General features: G+C 44.0%; 1 protein-coding gene across 4 annotated transcripts in view; it reads left to right on the top strand.

Moving 5' to 3' along the window:
• The window catches only part of numbl (NUMB like endocytic adaptor protein), a 53,075-nt gene extending 38,691 nt beyond the window's left edge, over window positions 1-14,384 (top strand). For 3 of the 4 annotated variants that reach the window (XM_076734510.1, XM_076734509.1, XM_076734507.1), the window contains exons 3-9: window positions 2,712-2,786; window positions 4,384-4,458; window positions 6,775-6,915; window positions 8,413-8,620; window positions 8,796-9,065; window positions 11,346-11,531; window positions 11,631-14,384. In XM_076734510.1, the coding sequence (XP_076590625.1) occupies window positions 2,712-2,786; window positions 4,384-4,458; window positions 6,775-6,915; window positions 8,413-8,620; window positions 8,796-9,065; window positions 11,346-11,531; window positions 11,631-12,799 (2,124 nt within the window). In that variant the 3' untranslated portion in view covers window positions 12,800-14,384. The remainder of the gene's footprint in view (window positions 1-2,711; window positions 2,787-4,383; window positions 4,459-6,774; window positions 6,916-8,412; window positions 8,621-8,795; window positions 9,066-11,345; window positions 11,532-11,630) is intronic. The other variant, XM_076734508.1, reaches the window with a different exon arrangement.
• Window positions 14,385-21,929: the final 7,545 nt, after the last annotated feature.

Below are 21,929 nucleotides of genomic sequence, written 5' to 3'. Positions count from 1 at the left end.
GCAGTGGAGGAGTAACTTGACTCTGTGTATATACTACGTCAGCTAGATAAATCAGAGGGCTACACAAAAGGGCAAATGAAACAGTGCATTTATCACAGCTCATGTCAGTGCATCCTGCATAAGGTTGCTGAACAACAACAGGTGCTCTGGATGCTTATTTATCCAGCACTTTATCCTTGAACATCACAGAAGAGCAAACCCTCTGGACAAAGCCCTCTGAGATGCTCTATTTACACCTCATACATGCAGGTCTGTTATATAACAGCAATGTAGCATCACACCCTTGTAATTTACATCTGGTATAAAATATATATTTTTATTTTTTTTTAAATGTATGTCCAAGATTTGGCTAGAAGCTGTGATGTACGTAAAGGATACATGTACATATCTGTTAATGATTGGTTTATTTTTGTTTTATATAAAGGCGGTTTGGAAAGTTCACTTGCAAGTTAGATGAGAGCATTGATATCACTCTCATGTCTGTCTGTGGAGTTGGAGCCCTGAGGTCATTAGCTTAGCTTAGCATGAAGACTGGAAACAGGAGGGAACTGCTAGCCTGGCTCTGTTTAAAGGTAATCATTATTTAACAAACTGCATGGTTTTTACAGCTGTGAGCAGACCCAGGCTAGCTGCTACATCGTTTTTCAGCCTTTGTGCTAAGCTAAGCTAATTGGCTGCTGGTTGTGGCTGCATATTCAGTGTACACACATGAGAGTGGTATCTTCTTCTTATCTAACTTTCAGCGAGAGAGCAAACGTTTTCTGTTTCCTTCAAAAACAAATTTTAAACAGATTTTAAAAGACTTAGTATGAGATGTCCATCTCATCATGAAAATAGCCTATCATGCAAAAATGGCACCGTTTTGTGTCTTTTGCTGTTTATATAGTCGTGTCAAAAACATTCTTAGAGTGGTGAGACTGAAGAACGTTTGATCCTTATAGAAACCATGTAATAACTAAAGCACAGATGCTTAGCTCTCAGCTGAGTGCCTCATATGCAATAAGAGGCATTATTGATGGCCCAATTTACTGATAACCAGCATCAGTCTGAGTGTGTACCGTATGCCTACCGCTGAGAGCCAAAGTCATTTGTTGAAGAGCTGGAGAGACAATGACAGTAAGAGCTGGAGGACAGAGAGGAGGAATGACATCGAGGTGGAGATACAGATGAAGGAGACCATGGGAAATGACAGGGTGAGGGATGAGGGCACACAGAGGGGATGGAGAGACATTGTGAGATATGAAATGAGAGAGGGAGACCGATATAGAGCTGGATAAGACAGGCGAGAAGAGAGACAGGCTGCAGGTTGGACGGAGAATCCAGAAGCAAAAGACAAATACAGTTCTAATGGAAAATGGTCCTGATGGTAATGCTCCACATAGTTTGCGATGAGATGGGCAATGAAGTGGAGCATTGGAGCTTTACATCGAGGTATGATGGCACTAAAAAGCCTCTCAGCCTCTTTATCGTAGCTTTTCTTCCCTCCATATTCCCCTCTTCATCTTTTTTTCCCCTCACATCTCTGCCTTCTCTCCATTTTCACTTCAAAAGTATTCACGTGTCATGGACTACTAATGCCTCTTCGAGAGCTGCTGAGCTGCACCAGAGGAAAGAAAGCATTGTTTTCTCACTATTTCCCACCCACTAACATCATGTTAGCATATATGAAACTCCTGTTTGTCTGCTGCTAAATTTAAGACAGAAGTCCTGTTATTGTGGATATTACATTTGTAACATTAGCATGAATCAAAATACACCAGACACTAGATATTATGCTAGATGTCTACCCAAGTGCAAAAACTCGTATATATATATATATAAATCTAAATATAACAACATGGTGAATTTTCCATCTCATCAGCTGTCACCAAGTCGCTCACATGAAGCTGATCAGCAAAGCACTGATGACAGAGCCTGGTAAACATTTGCAATATTGATTAAACAGTCAGAAACACACAGTAAGAGTGTGAGCTGTCTTATTAAAATCCAGGGTTCTGACCAGATCGCTAGTTGCTAATGGCTAATCATGCCCTCTGAGCTGAAAGGGAGGTTTCTCTCTCTGGATACTGATCATTTTCTGCTTTTGCGATTGGTGCAGCTTATGACACAGCAACAGCTTGTCAAGTCAATCTTGGAAAACTGACTGTTTTCTGGGTGCTCAAAACAGGCAACTTTTCTATCATTAAAAAAAACAAAATGTCATTCATAAATCTGCTCCACTTATTGTTTACAACAGATATTTCAGCTCAGGGGCCAACCTCCCCTCAACTCAGAGCTCTCCCTAAAACTCTAAAAGCTTGTCTTCCTCTTTCCACGCCACTTGGCTTCTGACTAGAGCAGAGCTGCTGGGAGCTTTAATTGTGTCCCTTTGGGCTCTCTGTACACCACAGAGCAGAACACTGGAGAGACAACAAAAGGGAATGTGAGGCTGTAAATTATTACAGTCGTCTCTCTCTGTCCTTATTATCTGCAGCAACATGTGGCTGTAAATCTAGTATGGATGCTTATTAACTGCTTGGCTGCCACTTATAGAAATACTGATGGGAAGTGATGAGACTTTGCTTGCTTTTATGTTACTCTGTGCCTTTCTTTTGTTTAGTTCAGCTCAGCCTGCTTGATTGCAGTGAAGGTTACATGAAGAGTGAAACAGAGACAAACATTCAGCATCTGGTTTGTTTCGGCTGCTGATATCTCTGCTTTCTTGTCTGCAGTACCTGGGCTTGGTCGAGGTGGAGGAATCGAGAGGGATGCATGTGTGTGAGGAGGCAGTGAAGAAGCTAAAAGTTGTAAGTATCCCACACACAAACACGGACGCACACTGACGCACACACCTCCCCTGCTGCAGTGCTGGAGCTTCTCTTTGTTCTGTCGAAGCGGTTGCAAATACAAAACCCACGGATGCACACCGGACTGCACTGGAGCTCATTACAGACCCAGCTCTACAGAACTCACGCACCAAAGTATCGACCAAAGGAGTACACACACACACAAATACACACTCAATACTCTGTGCAGAAACATCCCCTGCCTTGTTATTTTCTCCTCTTTACCACTTTCATCTCCTTCTTTGCCCTCCCTGGTGAGTCTCATTCCATATGTCTGTCTGTCTGCTCATCAGTCTTTATATCCGTCTGATCCCACTACGCCCAAGAGAGCAGAAAATGAGATCTGGCCTAACATAAACACAGAAAGGCACACTGAGGCACACACAGTTTGCCCCCCTGGGAAGCTGGATTCGGACTGGGAGCGTGTGAACAGAGTGACACAGACTGGCCAGTGTCAGACAGCCACACACACTCTGCAGTGAAGACAACAGGAGTCTGTGTCACTTTCTTCACATCTGTGAGCTCGATGTAACTGGAATTAAACTCGACTTTCATCTATAGTCAGGTCGCCCAACAGAGAGCAGAGCAGCACATTTTCTATATTCAGCGTACACTCATCCTGAACCTGGTTCCTGTGGTAAGAATGCAACAAAAGGAAGCACTTGTCAGAAAATCTGAGAGTGAACTGAGTCACAGCCGGTTTAATGCGAGCAGGAGAAATGTTTCATGCATTGGCTCTTGTCTCCGTCTATTTTCACCACCATTTCCTTTCATTTGTTTCTCTCTTTTGATTCTCCATGGTGGATCAACTCTGTTTTTTTTTTTTTTCATCTAACTCAGCATCTTTCGTTAGCAGCTCGTTCTTGCCTCTCTGCAGTTTCTCGCACTGAAAACTTTACACCAAAGTTATCATTTTCTTTTGATTCCCCCGCTCCGCCTTTCCATTTAGCTTTCCTCTCCTCCCTTTTCCTTCCATCGCTCACAGTTTCTTCACCTCTATTCTCACTCCCTCTGTCTTCCTCTCAGTGGGATTATGCAAAAATTGAGGCTCCTTGTCGCTTCGCTGTGGGTTTCAAAGCCGTTTCCTGCAGTGCGCCGGCTTTCTGTTTCCCTTACTTACGCACACAAACACACATGAACACACACACACACAGACACACACACACACACACACACACACCTCCACACTCGCATGGAGTCGTTGCTTTTTTAGCACATGTATTTTTAGCCCGGCCCATGCTGAGCTTGTTATTAGCTCTGCCTGGTGCCCTCCTCTGGAGAAATGATTCTCAGTGCCAGCTGGCACAGTTTTTACCTCTGCCCGCCTCTCCACTCGTAACCCACCACTACCTCATCTGCTGTGAGGATGTAACGATGACTTTACATAACCACCAGTAGTAGTAAAGTAGTAGTAACCACCAGTGGCTTTACATGCGAGTAGCTTGTTGATCTCTTGACATGTGCAAATGGCTGACATACATTTACTGTGCAACTTGGTCACTTGGCCCTTAAGTTTTAGATTATTAACTGTGCTTCCACTACTTTTATGTCTTTCCAGAGTGGGAAAAAGACAGTCAAGGCAGTATTGTGGGTTTCAGCAGATGGACTCAGGGTGGTGGATGACAAAACTAAGGTAAGCAAGCACTTTTTTTTTTTCATGTGTGCCACCTCTGCTCCCAAGTTTCGTCCTCCTCTCTGTCTTCCCTTTCTATCCACCTCATCACTCACTGGGCAAGTAGGACAAGGAGGGAAAAACTGTATGTGTCCTCCTGTCATGTACAGTACACAGCACACAGGTCAAAAGAGGACAGAATTGTCTCCTCAAGCTCTCTGATGCTCTTGGCTTATCGTCTATATTTTCACATTCAATTAAGACACACATCCCGTCCTCAGACCCCCAGCTAAAGTGTCAGTCTGTCCCAGTTTGATGATGCCACCTCAAGGCTAACAACAGAAGGATCCACCCTGCATCTAATGTCCTGATGCTCCCAGGCTAGTTGGGCCTCTGTGTGTGTGTGTGTGTGTGTGTGTGTATTGCAGAGCTGACATATGTGACTCATGGTGTCTTGCTGAAGATGCTTAGTGGGGGAGGGAAGATCAAGTAAACACACACACACATGCACTTGAGGGGTGTCTGGTGGCTAGGCAGGCCTCCTACAGAGCGAGTGCAGCTCTATTGAAAGCAGAGCAGAGTAAAGAGCAGCAGAGAATAGAGGAGAGAGCGAGCCCAGTGGAGCAGCCTCTCTCTACCTCTCCTTTATGTTTAGAGGCCACACACATGACCTCACCTCTCCCAATCCCTCAGTCCCACTCCTCCTCTCTCCCCCTCCCGCTAATCTCCCCCCCCTGTTTTTCTTTCAGTGATGTATCTCATCAAACATATTAAAGGATAAGCCTGGTAATAATATATATTTTTCTTATTGTCAGCAAATCCCCAAACCAATATTGAACTGATCCCACTAACAAGTACTATTTGTGCAGCCAAAGCCTGATGTATCTTCTTCCTCTGTGCCATAGAGCTCCATTGGTGTTCAAAAAACAGTAAAAATACATCAATGAGCCGCACTGTTACATGACTGTTCTTTTATTAAGGTGAACATGGGCACTGTAGTTTATTTTGAGTCAATCCCACAAACAACCTCCTGCTGCCTGGAATACTCACCAGCGCACCAAATCTGTGAAATGCACTATGTCTTCCCGTTTGAGTAACTTCTTTTAAAAACTACAGTGCCCTGCTGTTTTAGGAAATTATTTAGCCTTAAAAATGGAACTATATTCAGGAGCTGTTTTGATCAATTTCCCCCTTCAGCTGGAATGAATGGGCTTGATTGCCACAGACAGGGTGGGAAAGTCTCTCACTCATCACTTCAGCCTCCATTTACGAATTAGCAAGGACGCCTAATAACACCCACACAGCCATTATTTAACGGTTTCCCACAGTCGGTGAATGTTTCGTTTATACGTGTGTGTTCAGAAGAGATGCAGTTCTGCATGACCTTCATGATGCAGTTTCAGTTGAGAGGAACAGTAAAGTCTTTTTTCATGCTGAAGGCAGAGAGACTTCTGCATAGATGAGACACTCTGAGTCACATGATGCTGTGCGGGATTCTTCTTTTCAGTGATGTCGGGACATGATCTGAGTCAGCTTTGCCCACATACATACACACACACACCCATACATCCACACACTGTTTTCTTGTATCAAGAACACACCTCACATGAGCACAGACACACACGTTGCTTCGCACCGGCTGATAATGAATGGACTGTTATACTTCTACCTCTTTCTCCTCCTTTCCCCTCCTCTTCCTCTCTCCTCATCCTCCCCTCACTTTGTTTTCGGCGACACTGGAGGAGAGGAAGGAAGTGAGTGGATGAGTGTGTGAACCCTCTTTCTCTTTCTTCCCTTTCTTGTCCCTCTCGCCTCTTGTTTTCCTTCTCTTTCTGTTTTTGGTGAGTCAAAGAGGTGAGCCGGGGGCCCCTTAATGTACACAGAGAAAGAGAAGGGCCCCTTTTAGTTTCCTCTGTAGTGACTATAGACACAGAGGCAGGCTGAATAACCCTTTTATAGAAGGAAGGGCAAGTGGTGGAAACATCTCAGAGATGAAAAGAGGGTTCAGTGTCATTAGTCTGTGTAGTCACTTTCTTTTCTGTCATTGGTGGATATGTAAATAGGGTGGAGTGTGAGGGGTTTCATGGGGTTAACTGAGGTTGAAAGCAGTGTGTCAAGTACTGGATCAGTCGACAAGCTGGTATGCTCAATATTGAAGCTGCATTTCCTGTCCGTCATCACTAAGTGAAGCTGCTGTTAGAAAGACAAAACCATATCGGATGTGATTTGATGTAATCTACCTGCTGGAACAATTCGATTGACTTGATTGCACCGTGTGAGCTGTCAAGTCAGATTCTCTCTGACCTGCCTGTATCTTTGTCTCTCTTTCTCCCTCAGGACCTCATTGTGGACCAGACCATAGAGAAGGTTTCATTCTGCGCTCCTGATCGTAACTATGACAAGGCCTTCTCCTACATCTGCCGAGATGGTACAACCAGACGGTGGATGTGCCACTGCTTCATGGCTCTCAAAGACTCGGTGAGGGGGAGTGAACCTTCCATCTGCTCGTGTGTACAGGCCGGCCTCTGTTCCACCGGCGTCGGGAGCTTAATGCAGCCTCTCATTCATCATTTCTGTCACCTGTTTGTCTATAAATGTGACAAGGCAAATTGGTATCCATTACAGCAGTTACTAGAGGAAGTTGAAACCTTTATGAATTTGATAAAGTTGAACTACAAATAATAGCATAGAAAAATACAGCTCCCATGAAAATGTGGGTTTGTGGGTTTGTCCACAATAATATTCACCAACAGTCTCTTCTAATCTGATTGTTTCATATTCTTAGCTGTAATCTCTGTCTTTGTCTCTGATTCATAATGTTCACCTGCTTGAAGGATTATGGGTAATGGTGTTTGCTACTACGACAGAATTTCTGAATAAACATATTACTGTCATTATCTACACATGTAGAGTGAACCACATGATATAATGTTGAGTAAAGCTCCGTTCAAGGCTGTGGTTTTAGTTATTTAAGTTATTACAAAAGTCAGCAGGATTTTGAATGAGGGTTTAGTGCTTATGGAACAGAACCTGAATGTTACAATTTCACCTCCACTTGCATTTTTTGCAACTTTATTCAAAGTGCCAAATGATATTTACAGTCCTTTAACTTGAATACATCTTATGGTAAAGCATACCTGTTGTCTTGTTGTGTAAAGTCTTGAACATTGTGGGTTTTTTTTTTTTTTTTTAAATAGTGCTGAAATGATGAGCTGTTTTGTATTTTTTGTAGCTGTTGCAGCTAGTGTGATGTCTAACCTCTGCTGTTTCCATTTGGCTGACCTTGGGATGAGGAGGTTGTAATGTAAAGACAACTGCAGTGAAACCAGTGCTGTCATGATGCATTGTGGTTTCAACCCCATGGTGGTTTCATCAGCTTAGACCGTGAGTTGGATTATTAATGTGGACAGAAGAGAGCGCAGCACAGACCTGCGGGATTAGGAGAGGGGATTAGACAGAAGCCTGTGGAGTTATCTGTCCATCTCTGTCTGTCTCTGTTTCCACCACACTCCGCCATATCTATATCTGCTCATTTTAAACTGAACTGTCTCCTCTGTAGCAGTCATGGCTGTCTATAAAAGGGAGAAGGAGTGATAAAAGGCAGGGAGGGCATCAGAAAGGTGGTGGAAAAGTTGGAATTAATTGCAAAAGGCAGCCTGGAATTAGTTGCATTCCTTGCCGTGGTTCGTGGACTCATGTTGACAGCGGAAGAGATTTGAGGTTAATTGCACCCTAATCCGATCTTCGCTGTGATGGCTGTATTTTGTGTGAATGTGTGCGGCCTTGATGTGAAGGTTGACATGAGCGTCAATCACGTATGTTGCCTATCAACATCTAAAAACCTCTACAGAAAAAAAACAGTCAGCACAGCCAACGATGAAGACCACCGATGGTCTGAAACTGATCAATCCAGGTTAAGTGTATGCATGTGACCTTTCAACAGTGTGTTAATATTCACTGTTTTTTCTCCACCAGGGAGAGAGACTGAGCCATGCAGTTGGCTGTGCCTTTGCCGCCTGCCTGGAGAGGAAGCAGCGCAGGGAGAAGGAGTGCGGCGTGACGGCTTCCTTTGACGCCAGTCGCACCTCATTTGTGCGTGAGGGCTCCTTCCGCGCCAACTCTTCCTGCAGCCAGCAGGGCAGCAGCAGTGAGCGAGATGACAAGCTGCCGGACAAGAAGAAGGGTAGGACGATATTTCAAAAAGTGTGCACACATACTCAGATCTATCTTTCAAGTGCTGCTTGTACAGCTGGAACTGTGAGTTGGTCCTTAAAATGTAAAATGCAAGGAGGCACTTAACATTAGGTACAGTAATAGGCCTTGAACAGAAATGACCACGCACCCACTTCCTCTTCCAGACCAACCTTCTGTAATCCCAGCTCTCCCACCTGGCACCGCCTCCCCACCCGAGGGTGCAGCGTCCCCCATGGAGCGGCCAGAGCCCGGCGGGCCTCATGCCATCCCTCGCCGCCACGCTCCCATTGAGCAGCTGGTGCGCCAAGGCTCGTTCCGAGGATTCCCTGCCCTCAGCCAGAAGAACTCTCCCTTCAAGAGGCAGCTGTCACTCCGCCTCAACGACCTGCCATCAACACTGCAACGCAAGACAGACTTCCAAGCCAAGAACCCTGGTGAGTTGAGAAGTTAGACTCACAAAAGCTGATGAAGGGACCTGCTGACCTTCTGACCCTCATAACTTCTGTTTACTAGGAGCTCAGCCTTTTGCTGTTGTGACTTCTTTGCACAAGCAATCATTTAGGTTCAACTGGCATGGTAAATAAACTGGGGTTAGGGACTGTATGGAAATTAATAGGTGGGAGTGAAGGTCAGGAAAGGGGGATCGTTGTGATCTATTTTTTTATTTTAGCATTGGGAGGATTGCTCTTTTGACTGAACTTGATTTTTGTTTCATTTCAGCCATCCCTTGTGAAATGTATGTATATGTATTGAAAGATTACATTTTCCATTTGGCTCCAGTTTGGCCCCCATCTGAAGGGGTCTGAGCGATCATATTACAGAGCAAACCTTCAGCAAAATCCAAGATGCACAGTTTTCATACAGACAAGATGTTATTCTTAACTTTAATCCCATCCCCTTGCCTTCCATTGAAAAGGCCAAGATAGAAAGCAGTGGTGTGAAGTGCTGTTATTATTGCTATCAGTGCCAGCGCTGATGGCTGGGCATGTGTGGCCCTGAAAGCTCTTGGCTTTTTACTAAAGACAATTAATAATAACTGACTTACCCCTTGCAGGTTGACATATATATATACACACACACACACACACACACACACACACACACAGGAACACACACATAGACACACCCACTCTGTGTGGTGCCACAGGATCAGAGTGCTCAGTAGCAAGGCTGATTATAGTCATTAGTAGAGATGAGAGAGTTGACTGGGGGACTCCTCTGACTGGAATACTAAACCACAACATTCAACTCCTGCTCTCTACACTCTGCTTCTCATATTCACTCCTTTCATTCCCATCTCTTATTACCCCATGAGAGTTAGTGTGTATATCCAGGTGAATTTAATGCAATTTGAATCCTACAGTATATGTTCAGTGCACTCGCTCCCTCTGTAACACACACACACACACACACACACACACACACACACACACACACACACGTACTAAACAGTAGCAGCCAATTCCACTGCCTCCCTGCTCCTTTGTGACTCCCTGAACAATGTGTGTATTGATTTGTGCGGTCAATCAGCTGTCCTGGTTAGCCCTCTGCAAGCCCTGAAACCTGCTCTGAGAGAAACACATGTGCACATACGTTATAGACACACATGGGAAGTGCTTAGAGTGCGGGACATTAGCAAGAGTAGGGAAAGAGAAGGACGGCAGAACAAAGCACAGAGAAATCTTTAATGGGACCTTACACATGCCTCCAGCGCCCTCTGTACCCTCCAACTAATTCAAGGCCTGTAGCCACACAGTGCACTCAGCTGAGAGAGACATACTGTACATACATTAAGTCACAGCACAGATGCTTGATGTTAAACCCACAGTGACCCCGTCTGTGTGTATTCATTTCTTTACTTTCATCCCGCTCCTCTATACAGTCATTCCTCCGCATGTGTGACTTATTAACACAAGATCAAAAATATCATCAAACTCCTCTTCTGTCAAGTGTTGTGGACAGCTCTGCATGCTGGATGGGGGCAGCAAAAACAGGAAGGATGAGGGAGTGGAGGAGAGCAGGAGGGAATAGAGGAAGAAACAAAATTCCTCTGTATCTGAGGCCTTCGTTGTGAAGGGAGAGACCGGGGGACAAGGAACAGGGAATTAGATATGATATCTATTTATATCTGTGGTCTGAGCAGGAGAGGTTTAAAGCTGTAGTCCAAACCAAAGTCAGGCGGGAACATTATGCCGCCTAATCCCTCACTGGTCGGATCAGTTACAGTTGGTTTAAAAACATGGATAAGCTAAGCTAAATTCACCTCTGAATGAGTCGTCCCTGTGCACAAGATACACATGGCAAGGACGAAATCGGCTGGAATGTCCATAGAGTATAAAGCTACACGGTGTAGGTTAGCTCACACAGTGCGGCTTGGCCTGTAAACATTGTAATTATGAACCTTCTAATGTTTAATAAATCGGCCCTGATTAGCACAATGCCGTGTTTGTCTTGAGAATCTTGTTTATGTGAAGCTTTTTAGGTCAATAGTGGCAGCATCAAAGTCTGCATTGCTCCACTTTCTATGCTTTTGATGATAATTGGGCCTGTTATACAAATGAATAAAAAAATTTTCTCCCTCTTTTTGTTTGTTTGTTTGTCCCTCTACTCAATCCTATTCTTCTCCTATTCCACCTCCTCTTATCCTCCTTGCTGCCATTGTCTTTCTCTCTTTTCCCTCCTCGCCTCCCCTCTGTGTTTCCCATTCTTGCTAGTACCAGAGATGGATATGGGGCTGCCAGGTGAGGGAGACAGTAGTATTAATGCCCTTTGTTGCCAGATCAACACCTCCTTTACCAAGCCATCGGATGAGCTTTTCTCCAACCCCTCTTTGTCTACAAATGGCCCTCCAACCTGCACTGTGCCCCCTGCCCTGCCTCCACCACCTGCACCAATACAGGGTAAGCATCAGATCAATAGTAATACTGACACTCAGACCTGAGCCTCTGTGATGAGGAAATTATTAAACTGACTCTAAATCTTTAACTTTATCCCTGCAGCCACTTCATCCTGGGTGCAGCCGGAGCCTCCACTCCACTCTCCTCCTCCAGTTTCTGCGGCGATGCAGATGCAGATGCAGATGCAGATGCAGATGGGACACAGGCGCACGCCCTCCGAGGCTGAGAGATGGCTGGAGGAAGTCTCCAAGGCTGTCAAGGCACAACAGACCCCACCTCCAGGACCCACCATACCCACCATCCCTGGACCACCTTCCATGTCGAGTCAGCAGATGTCCACTCAGGCAGCCATATCAGTCGCCCCAGTGTCCACTGTCCCTATGCCCCTTGGCACCATTTCAAAGCCTCTCATCTCGGGCCCTTGTGCTCTCTCAAGTCAGGCCCCGATGCCCCTCCCACCCATGTCAATATCATCAGTTCCTCTAATACCAGGCCCTCCGGTGTCAGGCCCGCCCATGTCTCTACCCTCTATGTCTATTCCAACGATGTCCGGTCCGAGCATGTCTGGGGCCCCCATGATCCAGCCTTCCCTTCCTGGGCCTCCAGGCTCCCTTCCAAGCTCCATGCAGCCCTTCCCCTTGGCTTTCGATGCCACTCCAGCCCCTGTTGGAATGTTTGCCAGCCAGCCTGTCCAACCGGCATTTGTGCCCATGCAGACCTACATGCCAGGCCTGGCCAGCAGTATGACGTATCCCAATGCCAGTGTGCCTGTGGTGGGCATCACACCATCACAAATGGTGGCTAATGTCTTCTGCACCGCCACAGGTTCATCTGGTCCAGGTGGGGCCATGGGCTCGGCCGGAGGAGCACCCAAAGTGGGAGCACTTGGAACAGTCGGGCCGCACCTTTCTCACCCAGGAGCACCTGGTGCAATCGGGCACACTGGAGGGTTTTCCACACCGCCATTCTCTTCCACTCCTCCACTATCGACAGCCATTAATGGCCTCCCACCACACAGCAGCATAATGATGGACCTCCAGAATGGGACCAACAGTGGTGGCAATGGTGGCAGCAGTAGCAGCTGGCCACCAGAGGGCAGCCAGCTTACAGCTCCAGCAGCCAGCGATAGCCAAGACGATGATCGTTTTGAGGCCAAGTGGGCGGCACTGGAGGCCAAACCAGCTCCCCAGCAGCCCGCGAATAAGGCACCAGCTGCAGCAGCCAACCCATTTTCCAACAATCTTCAAAAGACTTTTGAGATTGAGCTTTAAGCCAGAGATGGCCTCCCCAAAGCTGTAGCTCTGGTCCTGGAGTTAAAGCCTGAGAAAGTCGGACACTAATTCCAGCATCTCTGCTTCGAACAGGATAATGGTCCTTAAAGTTAGCCTAGCATCTGACCTGTGGCAGCCTCGCAACGTGCTAAAAGCTCTCGGAGGAGTTAGTGTTATGATGATCTTAATTGCTTTCTTTACACTCCAACAAGAACTTGGGAGGAAGTTGGCAGATTGCTGGGCTGCCATTGGAGGATCAGATCTCGCGCTCACTAGACTTGATGGACTGAATCCTTCCACTCCACCTGCTATCCACTTCCCTGCTTTCACTTCACCAGTCTGGCTTTACTTTACCTGCTGCAAGTCCCTGGATGTACTGCATGTGCCCCTCTGAGGACATTGTGGGGGACACTGCTCAGTGGTTTCTTTCTTTGAAAGGGGACTCCACTCAGTTGCATTCCAAACCCATGAGATATTTTCTTTTTCTGGTGGAGATCTTGGTGGAGAATTTAGCGGATATGGCTGCATTACAAGACATGCTGAGAAGCAGAGAAGTGATCTGTTGACTTATGATCAGACTGAGGCTGATCTTGGCTAAGCACAGCAAAAGTTTGGATACCTGAAAGGACTAGCCAATGATGTAAGACCTGACCCTACCAATTCAAAAGGACTTACTGACTAATAGTAGAGATTTATGGCCAAAATTATTTTATTTATTGTATTTCATTTTTTTATTTTAACAAGTTATATATACTTAAAAATCAAATTTTTATAGCAGTGTTTCAGGAGCGTTTTTCATCCCCTATATTTATTTTTGTTGAACTGTAAAGAGGAGGGAAACTACAGGTAGACAGGTAACAGATGTGGCTGGGCAGCAGTAGAGGGAGACCGAGTCTTGTAACAGGAACCAAATAGAAAGGGCTGACAGTACAGCGGTGTGTAGTGCAACATGTGAGACAGTAAGTGTATATAGTGGCATGTTTCTTCCGTTAGCCCTCACGTATATACACTCCATTGCTAGTGAAGCCAGTTCAGTCAGTATGGCTTCACTTTGGCTCTGTAGCCCATTTCTGTTGCTAAAACCTCCCATCAAGGGTTACTGGGACATGAAATATCGCTTCAGGATATCGAGCACACAGACACTCTGGACAATACAGCACAATAATCCTTTGGACTCCATGTTCTCCAGACAAATCCAAGGAATTTCAACAACTCAGTGGAAAAAAAAACACTCTACAACACTGTGCAACTGCTTGAAAAAAATGATGCACTACATTCCAACATTCATAAATGCGTCAATGTCTCGAAACACAGGGTATCTTCTCACCACGTACAGTATGATTGTGTGTTCTCCTCTATGTACTACTGTATCAGTTGCAGTTGTGCTGCACTCATTACAGATTTGGGGTTGATGATTAGAGGTGACAAGAGAAGAGGAACATGAGTAGACATAGACTGAAGTGTAGAAAATAAATGAAGGGAGAGAAATAGAGGATTTATTTCTGATGCAGAATTATTAAGGACATTTGATTGATGCATTAAGAGGAAGAGAAGATATAGAACAGTGGTAGAATAGATTGCTAGAGGAAAGAAGGAAGGATAACCTGTATGTGAAAGACTGAAGGAGAGCATGGAGTAATACCTTTGAAAAAATGAGATGGAGGAAGTCTGAAGAGAGGAAAATTAGATGAGATATGAAAAAAGAGTTAAGAGTGAGAGACAGGAGTGTGTGAAAGTATTGAGAACAAAGACACGTTCATCACGTAGCCCACATCCTTGTTATTGCATCTTTTTGTCTCAATGCCAAGCCACATCCAATTCAGCGTCATGTTCCTCAACTCCTAAAACTTCACCAACAACACATTTGATCATATTTTTAAAAATGTTGCTTATTTTATAATTACAGTCTCATTAGCAATTTCTTTTCCTTTTCTTTCCGTCTTCTTCTTCTTTTTTTTTTTTTTTTTTTACAAGTATGTGCAACTCCCCTCTGTAGTTAAATCTCCAAAAATGTCAACAAAGCTTTGTTTTGACTCACAGCTTCTGGCATGATTCATAATAAAAGTTCAGGTCTGTTTGAGATGAACCATTGCAAAGTAGAGATGTTCTTTATAGAAGGGCTTTTTCTTGTGACGTGTGATGAACAGGTGGTGTCTGTGTGTTCTATAAAAACTGTAATCTGGCCAGAGATGCTGCTGTTATGTTCCTTGGCAATTGAATTGTGTGGATATGGACGGCCACTGATTAGGTTTCCTGCTCATTAACTTTCCACAGTTTAATTAGCTTATTGGGTCTCTTCCTGTGGCAGCGATCCCGTCTGATAGGCTGCCTTCTCAGAGAACTTAAATTTATGTGCCACAGGCCTATACCATCTCGGGTCCGCCCATTGTTTTCATCTCTGTTTTCGGACAAATCAATATTTCTTCCCCAGCAAAAATATTCCAGTTGCCCTCTCTGCCCTTCTGGTTCTGTAAGAGAAGACTGATCCACTCATGAAATCAATGCTTTTATTTCATAAAAAATATATTTTAGCCCTTGACTCTTGTTTGCACGCCCTCCAAATTATAAATGTAGGTTAATTGTGTTCCGCGTTAAAGCAAACTAAATGACCTCATAAACTTGATTGTAAAACCATAGTTTAGTGATGGTAACAAAGCAAACCAGTGGAATTTATTTTTAATCTTTATTTACAGAATTTTTGTATTTAAACCTACATATTTGTATTGTAATTACATTGTACAAAAGATAAATAAAGTAATATAATATTACTTCTGCTCATGTTTTGTGGCTTTTCATGAACTACTTCTTTTTCTCTTTTCCATCATTCCCTTTATGACCTTTTGATTCTTTCATTTTGTGTCTCCATCCTCTACGCTCACCTTCATTTTCTTTTCATTTCTGCCTCCTAGGATTTCAACTGCTGTCTCTTGTTATTGATCTGACCCTTCTTGCTTTTCACCTGTGTTTTCATGTTTCCATCCAGTTGAGTGAATGCAGGTCAAAAGTTTAAAACTGTGAAGCATTTCCATCACCGGGATTGAAGCAGGTTAAACAGCTTCCTGAATGTCTTTAAAACACGGAGGAGGCCCATAAAAGCCTTTAAAGTGACAGAGTTGTGAAGTGGGAGAAGCTATTTGTGGTGCCCCTGCTTCTGGAAGCCCCATTGTTTTACCCACAGGCATTGTAAGTGACTCCATAAAATCTTTGTGGCTAAGTGTGACTCCAAAGGTACATTATGGCAAGAAACATCCAATCACAGAGCTTCAAATTCTGTAATGTACCAACCTACCAACAGCAGGTGGAAACTAAACCTAAAAACACAACCTGCATCTTAAAGCAATTCATTTAAATTCTGAGGAAAAACACTTGCAGTGTTACACCATCTGTTATTGTGTCTATGGTAGGACCCCCTAACCCTAACCTTTCATTCAGGTCACAGAATCTGACAGGTCACAGAATATGTTGTATCACCAGAACCAGGGACTCCTCTTGCTTCACTACTCTATAGTTTGGGAGATTTGCTCACTTTTCATATTTAACAGACAGATATGAAAGTGGACAGTGACAAAGCAAATGTCCAAAAACTATTCCTTTCAAGTTATTATTGCTGTTTAATATCGCTCACAATGTGGTCATTCACTCACATCCAAAGACAAAAACAAAGAACTGTGGTGACAGTTTGAAACAGTTGACACTTCATAACCGTCTGATACTTATTCCCTTGTCACTCTCCTGTCAGAGCAGTCCCCCCGACCTCACAGCTCCTGGACGTAACTGCTGTCTAACCAGCACTATCCTCCAGTCGCTCGAGCTGAGCGGTGGTGGTGCTGCAGCTCAGGTCACTAATGGAACGAGACAAGGCCTCTTTTCTTCTTAAGGGCCGTGAGAAACAGGGCGGATAGACGCACACACACACTGAGCTCTTGAGTGGTGGTTGCAGTAACTCTCACCCGGCCATTGTCCTCTGATCTGAGGACAGAGTCAGTGAGCGTGTGTTGCCGAGGAGTCAAAAAAGGAAGATCAGCAGAGCTCCGTAACTGTACTAAAACTCCAGTGGACAGAACGTTTTCTTTCCAGTGATCCTGGATGCATGTTTCAGCATCGCCTTTGGTACATGTCACTATTCATTCATTGTGCATCATGCTGCTCTTATGAAAGTTAAATCAAAGTCTGTACAAGAGGATTTCATGTTTTGCATGTTCTTTGATCAGGTATGTCTTTGTTTCGTTATAATCACAGTTTTTCTGGTGCTTTGGCGCAATTGTTGACTGAAAATCGCTGTTCTCTAAACACTGTGAGCATTTCTCCAGTAATCTGTACAACTCAGATGTATTCCTGGGCATGCTCATCCCCCACATGCCATTTTATAGATTTTTCAGTTGCTAATTCACATGTTTCTGTACCAAGTTCACTTTTTTAAAACTCATCACACAGTCAGCACAACAGAGGTCGATGTGGACTAAACTGTGGATCACGGTTCATTCAAAATGTGTCCAAGATGTCCCTCTTGGATGCAATGAAAGCTGAATGTCTGGACCTATCTTTAGAAGATTACCAGGGATGGATCGGACAACAAAAGGATTCTTCCCAGGGGTACTAGAGGAGAAAACTTAAAGTCTGTGACATGTACCACTTAACTGTGACAAATTGGAACTCATCATAATTGGCCCCAAATCCCACACAAAGTCCCCCCACCTCTCCATCACCATCAAAAACACCCTGTCTCCCTCCCCTCACATCTGCAACCTCAGCGTGATATTCGACACAGACTTCACATTTGAACGCCACATCAATCACATAACCAAAACTGCATTCTTCCACCTCCGCAACATTGCCCGTCTCCGCCCATCTCTCTCTTTTTCAGCCGCTGAAACCCTCATTCACGCCTTTGTCACTTCCCGCCGAGACTACTGTAACAACATTCTTTTCGGTTCCACCTCCAAAGCTCTCAATAAACTCCAGTACATCCAAAATTCTGCTGCCCGACTCCTCACTCAAACCGGTTCTCATGACCACATCACTCCCGTCCTCCAGAACCTCCACTGGCTCCCCATCCCTCACCGCATTCAAAATAAACTGCTCCTCCTCACCTTCAAATCCCTTCACAGCCTCGCCCCCTCCTACCTCACTGATCTGCTCCACCCATGCAATCCCCCCGTCACCTCCGCTCAGCAGATGCCAACCTCCTTTCTACCCCTCTCAGGACCAAGCACCAGAGCTGAGGGGGACAGACCCTTCTCAGTTGCTGGCCCCACACTCTGGAACTCACACCCCAAATCCCTCCTTGACTGTGCTGACCTCATCACATTCAAATCACTCCTCAAGACCCACCTCTTTAGATCAGCTTTTAATGTTTGAATTGTTTGGATGTTTTTGTTCTTTTTGTTTTTGTCTTGTTTCTTCTTCTCTGCTTTGCTTTTATTGATTGTCTTTTAATTATCCTGTATGGTCTTATTGTTTTTATCTGACCCTTCTCCTGTAAAGCATCTTTGAGCATTGTTAAAGCGCTCTACAAATAAAATGTATTATTATTATTATTATTATTATTATTATTATTATTATTATTATTGTTATTATTATTATTATTATTATTATTATTATTATTAGTAGTAGTAGTAGTAGTAGTAGTAGTAGTATTACTATTGCTACGAAGTAGCTAAGTACTAAGGTAGAACAATCCAGGCAAGTGACCATGTTTTTGTTGTAATGGAAACTTAGTTTATGATAAATAAATAAATGAAAGATCATTTTGCAAAGACAATAGTGATACATATTGTAATGTGTGTGAAGCATTTTGAAGAGATGAACTCAGTCTACAGAAATGTGAGTGTGCAGTTGTAAAAAAAGGGTTAAAGCAGGGCCTTTCAGGCATCAGTGTTTCAGAGGTTTCAGCAATCTGCTATTGTCGTAGAAAGAACTGATTACAAATTCATCTTCACAGTAAATTCAATTATGTTCATCCTCAAACTTCAGATGTCAAATTTAGTTTACAGGGGCAACTCCTTGACTATCATTTCTCAAACACATTTATACCTGCAGGGGGCAAACCGGGTCTCATGTAGGTGCCACGGTTACTGGACATGGAGCAGGAGACATCATAGAGGGTTCTTAGAGAGAAGTGTCCCTGTTCTGACATGAGCCATGATACAGGGACATGCTTGTTATTTTGATGGCAGTGATGAACTTGATGAAGTTATTCACTGTGAACACACACAAGCACGAACTCAAACCAAACACCTTGCTATATGCAACCCTGAACAGCCACTGTGTCTCCACCCACCGTACATGTGCGCTGTGCATTGCATTGTACACTAAAGTTGGCTGCAGCAGCCCACATTGGAGATGGAGATGCTTGGTTGCCATGGCTACACACTGAAAGACTAATTTGTAACAGCTGAAAAGTGCTGTAGATGGCAAAAAGTGACTTCTGTATGCAAAAATTAAAGTGCCAAGAGAAATTATAGTAGCTGAAAATCCAATATCATCCTAATGGATTCTCAAGGTAGGTAGGACAAGTGTGTGTGTGTGTGTGTGTGTGTGTGTGCATGTGTGCGTTGGAGGGCATCCCCTGTTCTTTATTTGACTTTTAAAGGCCTATGCACATACAATAGCCGGGACACGCAGTGTGTGTGTATTATGATCATCCAGAACAAGTTCCTTCAAGCTAATCATACACAAGGGTGTGTGTGATTTTTGTGTGACGTGACTCATTGCAGCTAATACTAGCAGACAGGCAGGGATCTTTGAGCGTGTGGATGGAAAACATTACTGTGGGCTATGTTGTTTCACTTCCAATTAGTGCTCCTTCTCTCTTTCTCTTCACTGCCTTTAATGGATGTCTGAAAAATGAAGGTTGTTGCCACCTCCAACTTTTTACATCACTGTGCGTATGTACGTGTGTATGTGATTAAATAGAGATGGACAGGAAGGATGTGCCTTAGTGCATGATCTATGTGATGTATGATGTATGCGTCTCTCTGTGTGATGCCAAAGCCTGACAGCAGGATGAGCATGGACTTAGTGATAGGGTTTGTGTAATGGACCATGCCTAGATTGTCAGATCAGCAATGGATAATGCATCCATGCTACACACACACATATACACACTCATTTATCCTTCTTATCACTACTTCATTACCAGAAGGTACAAAAACACACTGCATCATGTATATGCTTATATATATGATATACACATAACAGAAATTCTTTCAAGACTTTTTGTACTCCTGCACTCTCTCTCTTTCCCCGACACACACACACATGTATACACAAACTGGTCTATTGCTGCTAATTGCAATGGATATAGTGTTGGCAATGTGACCTTGCAGGTCTTGAAGCTAGGAGGGAGCAATTACATTGATTAATTGCATGTGTTTGCTATTGATTCGTGCAGTAGCTTGCTTATTATTTAGTACACAGCTGGCTCCAGCATCATGACAGGAGCAGTAATGTAAATGTTGAGGCTGTGGCTTGAAAGAAGCGAAGCAGTGATCCATTTTAATGCTTGTTTCTGAGCAAACAGGCCATGACAAGCTTCCATGGAGGGGTTACCCTGCGTGCATGCAGTGTGTGTGTAGAAATGTGCAAACATCAAGAAATACTGACTTTGGCCCTCAGGGTTTGAAGGAACCTCAAATGTCATGGCAAGGGCAGCTGCATACACACACTCTCATATATTAGGTTTTCATCACTTTTGGGGACATTACATAGACTTACATTCATTTCCAGGAGACTTACCCTAACCTTAACTTAACCTCAACTTAAAGTCTTCACCCTAAAATTTTGTGATTTACATTATGAGGACCTGCATTTTGCCCCCACAGTGTGACTGTGTAAACAGATTTATGTCCCCACAACATGAGTAATACATGGGGCACACACACACACACACACACACAGAGAGAGAGAGAGAGAATCCTAATAATTGTGCCTTTCTCTGGCATTTCTGACAGGCAAAACTGTGGCACCACTACAGTTTCTTATGGCACTATAGGCCCATTGCTAAATGATGACTCCCAGCAGAGTTATGGGCAGAAATGATGTGATGGGCCCATCAGATGTTAAGATTAAGATTAAGATTAAGATTTATGATTAGATAACAGATGGTTGATACAGATTTGGTGTGGTTAAGGACGGAGAGAGAACAGAGGCGAGACTTCCATCTTTGCCCAGAGCTATAGTCCCCACACACACACACACACACACACACACACACACACACACAGTGTCAGCTTCTACCACCCCCTGCCAGCAGCTGTCACTCATCAGCGCTGGGTGCCAGAGAGGACCAGAGCCAGTCTGGTCTCACTCACCCATTGTTTGCTTTACTCAACTCATCCAAGCAGTGATGTAAATCCTCTGCTTACTACACCACAGGAACAGAGGGGGCTTTCCTGTATGCTGCGTTAGACCTAATAAGCCTGAAAGGGATGGAAATGACAAGTCCTCAAATTTAAGTCATCAGAGTGCTTAATCACAGGCTCAGTCACTTGCTTACTCAATGTTTGGCATCACATGGATGAGAGATTATCAATAATATGAGTAAATTCTCTAATATTTACGTTTTTCTTTCTCTATTGTCATGCTTCAGTGAGTCGGGCTGTGATTATGTTGTATTAATACAACAATTTATGCTTATGTAATCATATAAAGCCCCTCTCAGTATGTGATGGTGAGGATGCCTTATGACTTGTGACATCATCGCTGCCAACAACATGTACACCTCTGCTGCCTTTACATGTGACTCATGGGCTAAGTCACTGTGGATTACACCAGTGTATACATTCCTCTGCACCATCTTTGTAATATCAGCTCTGGTCATGAAGAGCAGTTTGAGCACATTAAAACATGAATAAGTTGGTGGCAGAGAAGATGGTAATTTCTGACTTCCAAATAGGACAGCTTTATAGTAAAATCCCCTGCTGGGACTCACCCAGGACAGTTAGCAGTGGGTGGTCTCATGTAAAATTTACTTTGCTGCAGCTACAATATTTCTGCTCATCTGGCGCCCCCCTGTGTGGAGACAAGGCATCACAACATGGACACATGTAATCTCCGTTACCATGTCTAAACTCCTATAAATTCTAACTATGCTGCATCATCATGCATAATAATCTGGTACACTCAACAG

This window comes from Chaetodon auriga, chromosome 7 (genome assembly GCF_051107435.1).
Source record: "Chaetodon auriga isolate fChaAug3 chromosome 7, fChaAug3.hap1, whole genome shotgun sequence".
Taxonomy (NCBI): Eukaryota; Metazoa; Chordata; class Actinopteri; order Chaetodontiformes; family Chaetodontidae; genus Chaetodon; species Chaetodon auriga.
The sequence above is the reverse complement of the archived record's forward strand: the minus strand, read 5'-3'. Positions and strand labels throughout refer to the sequence as shown.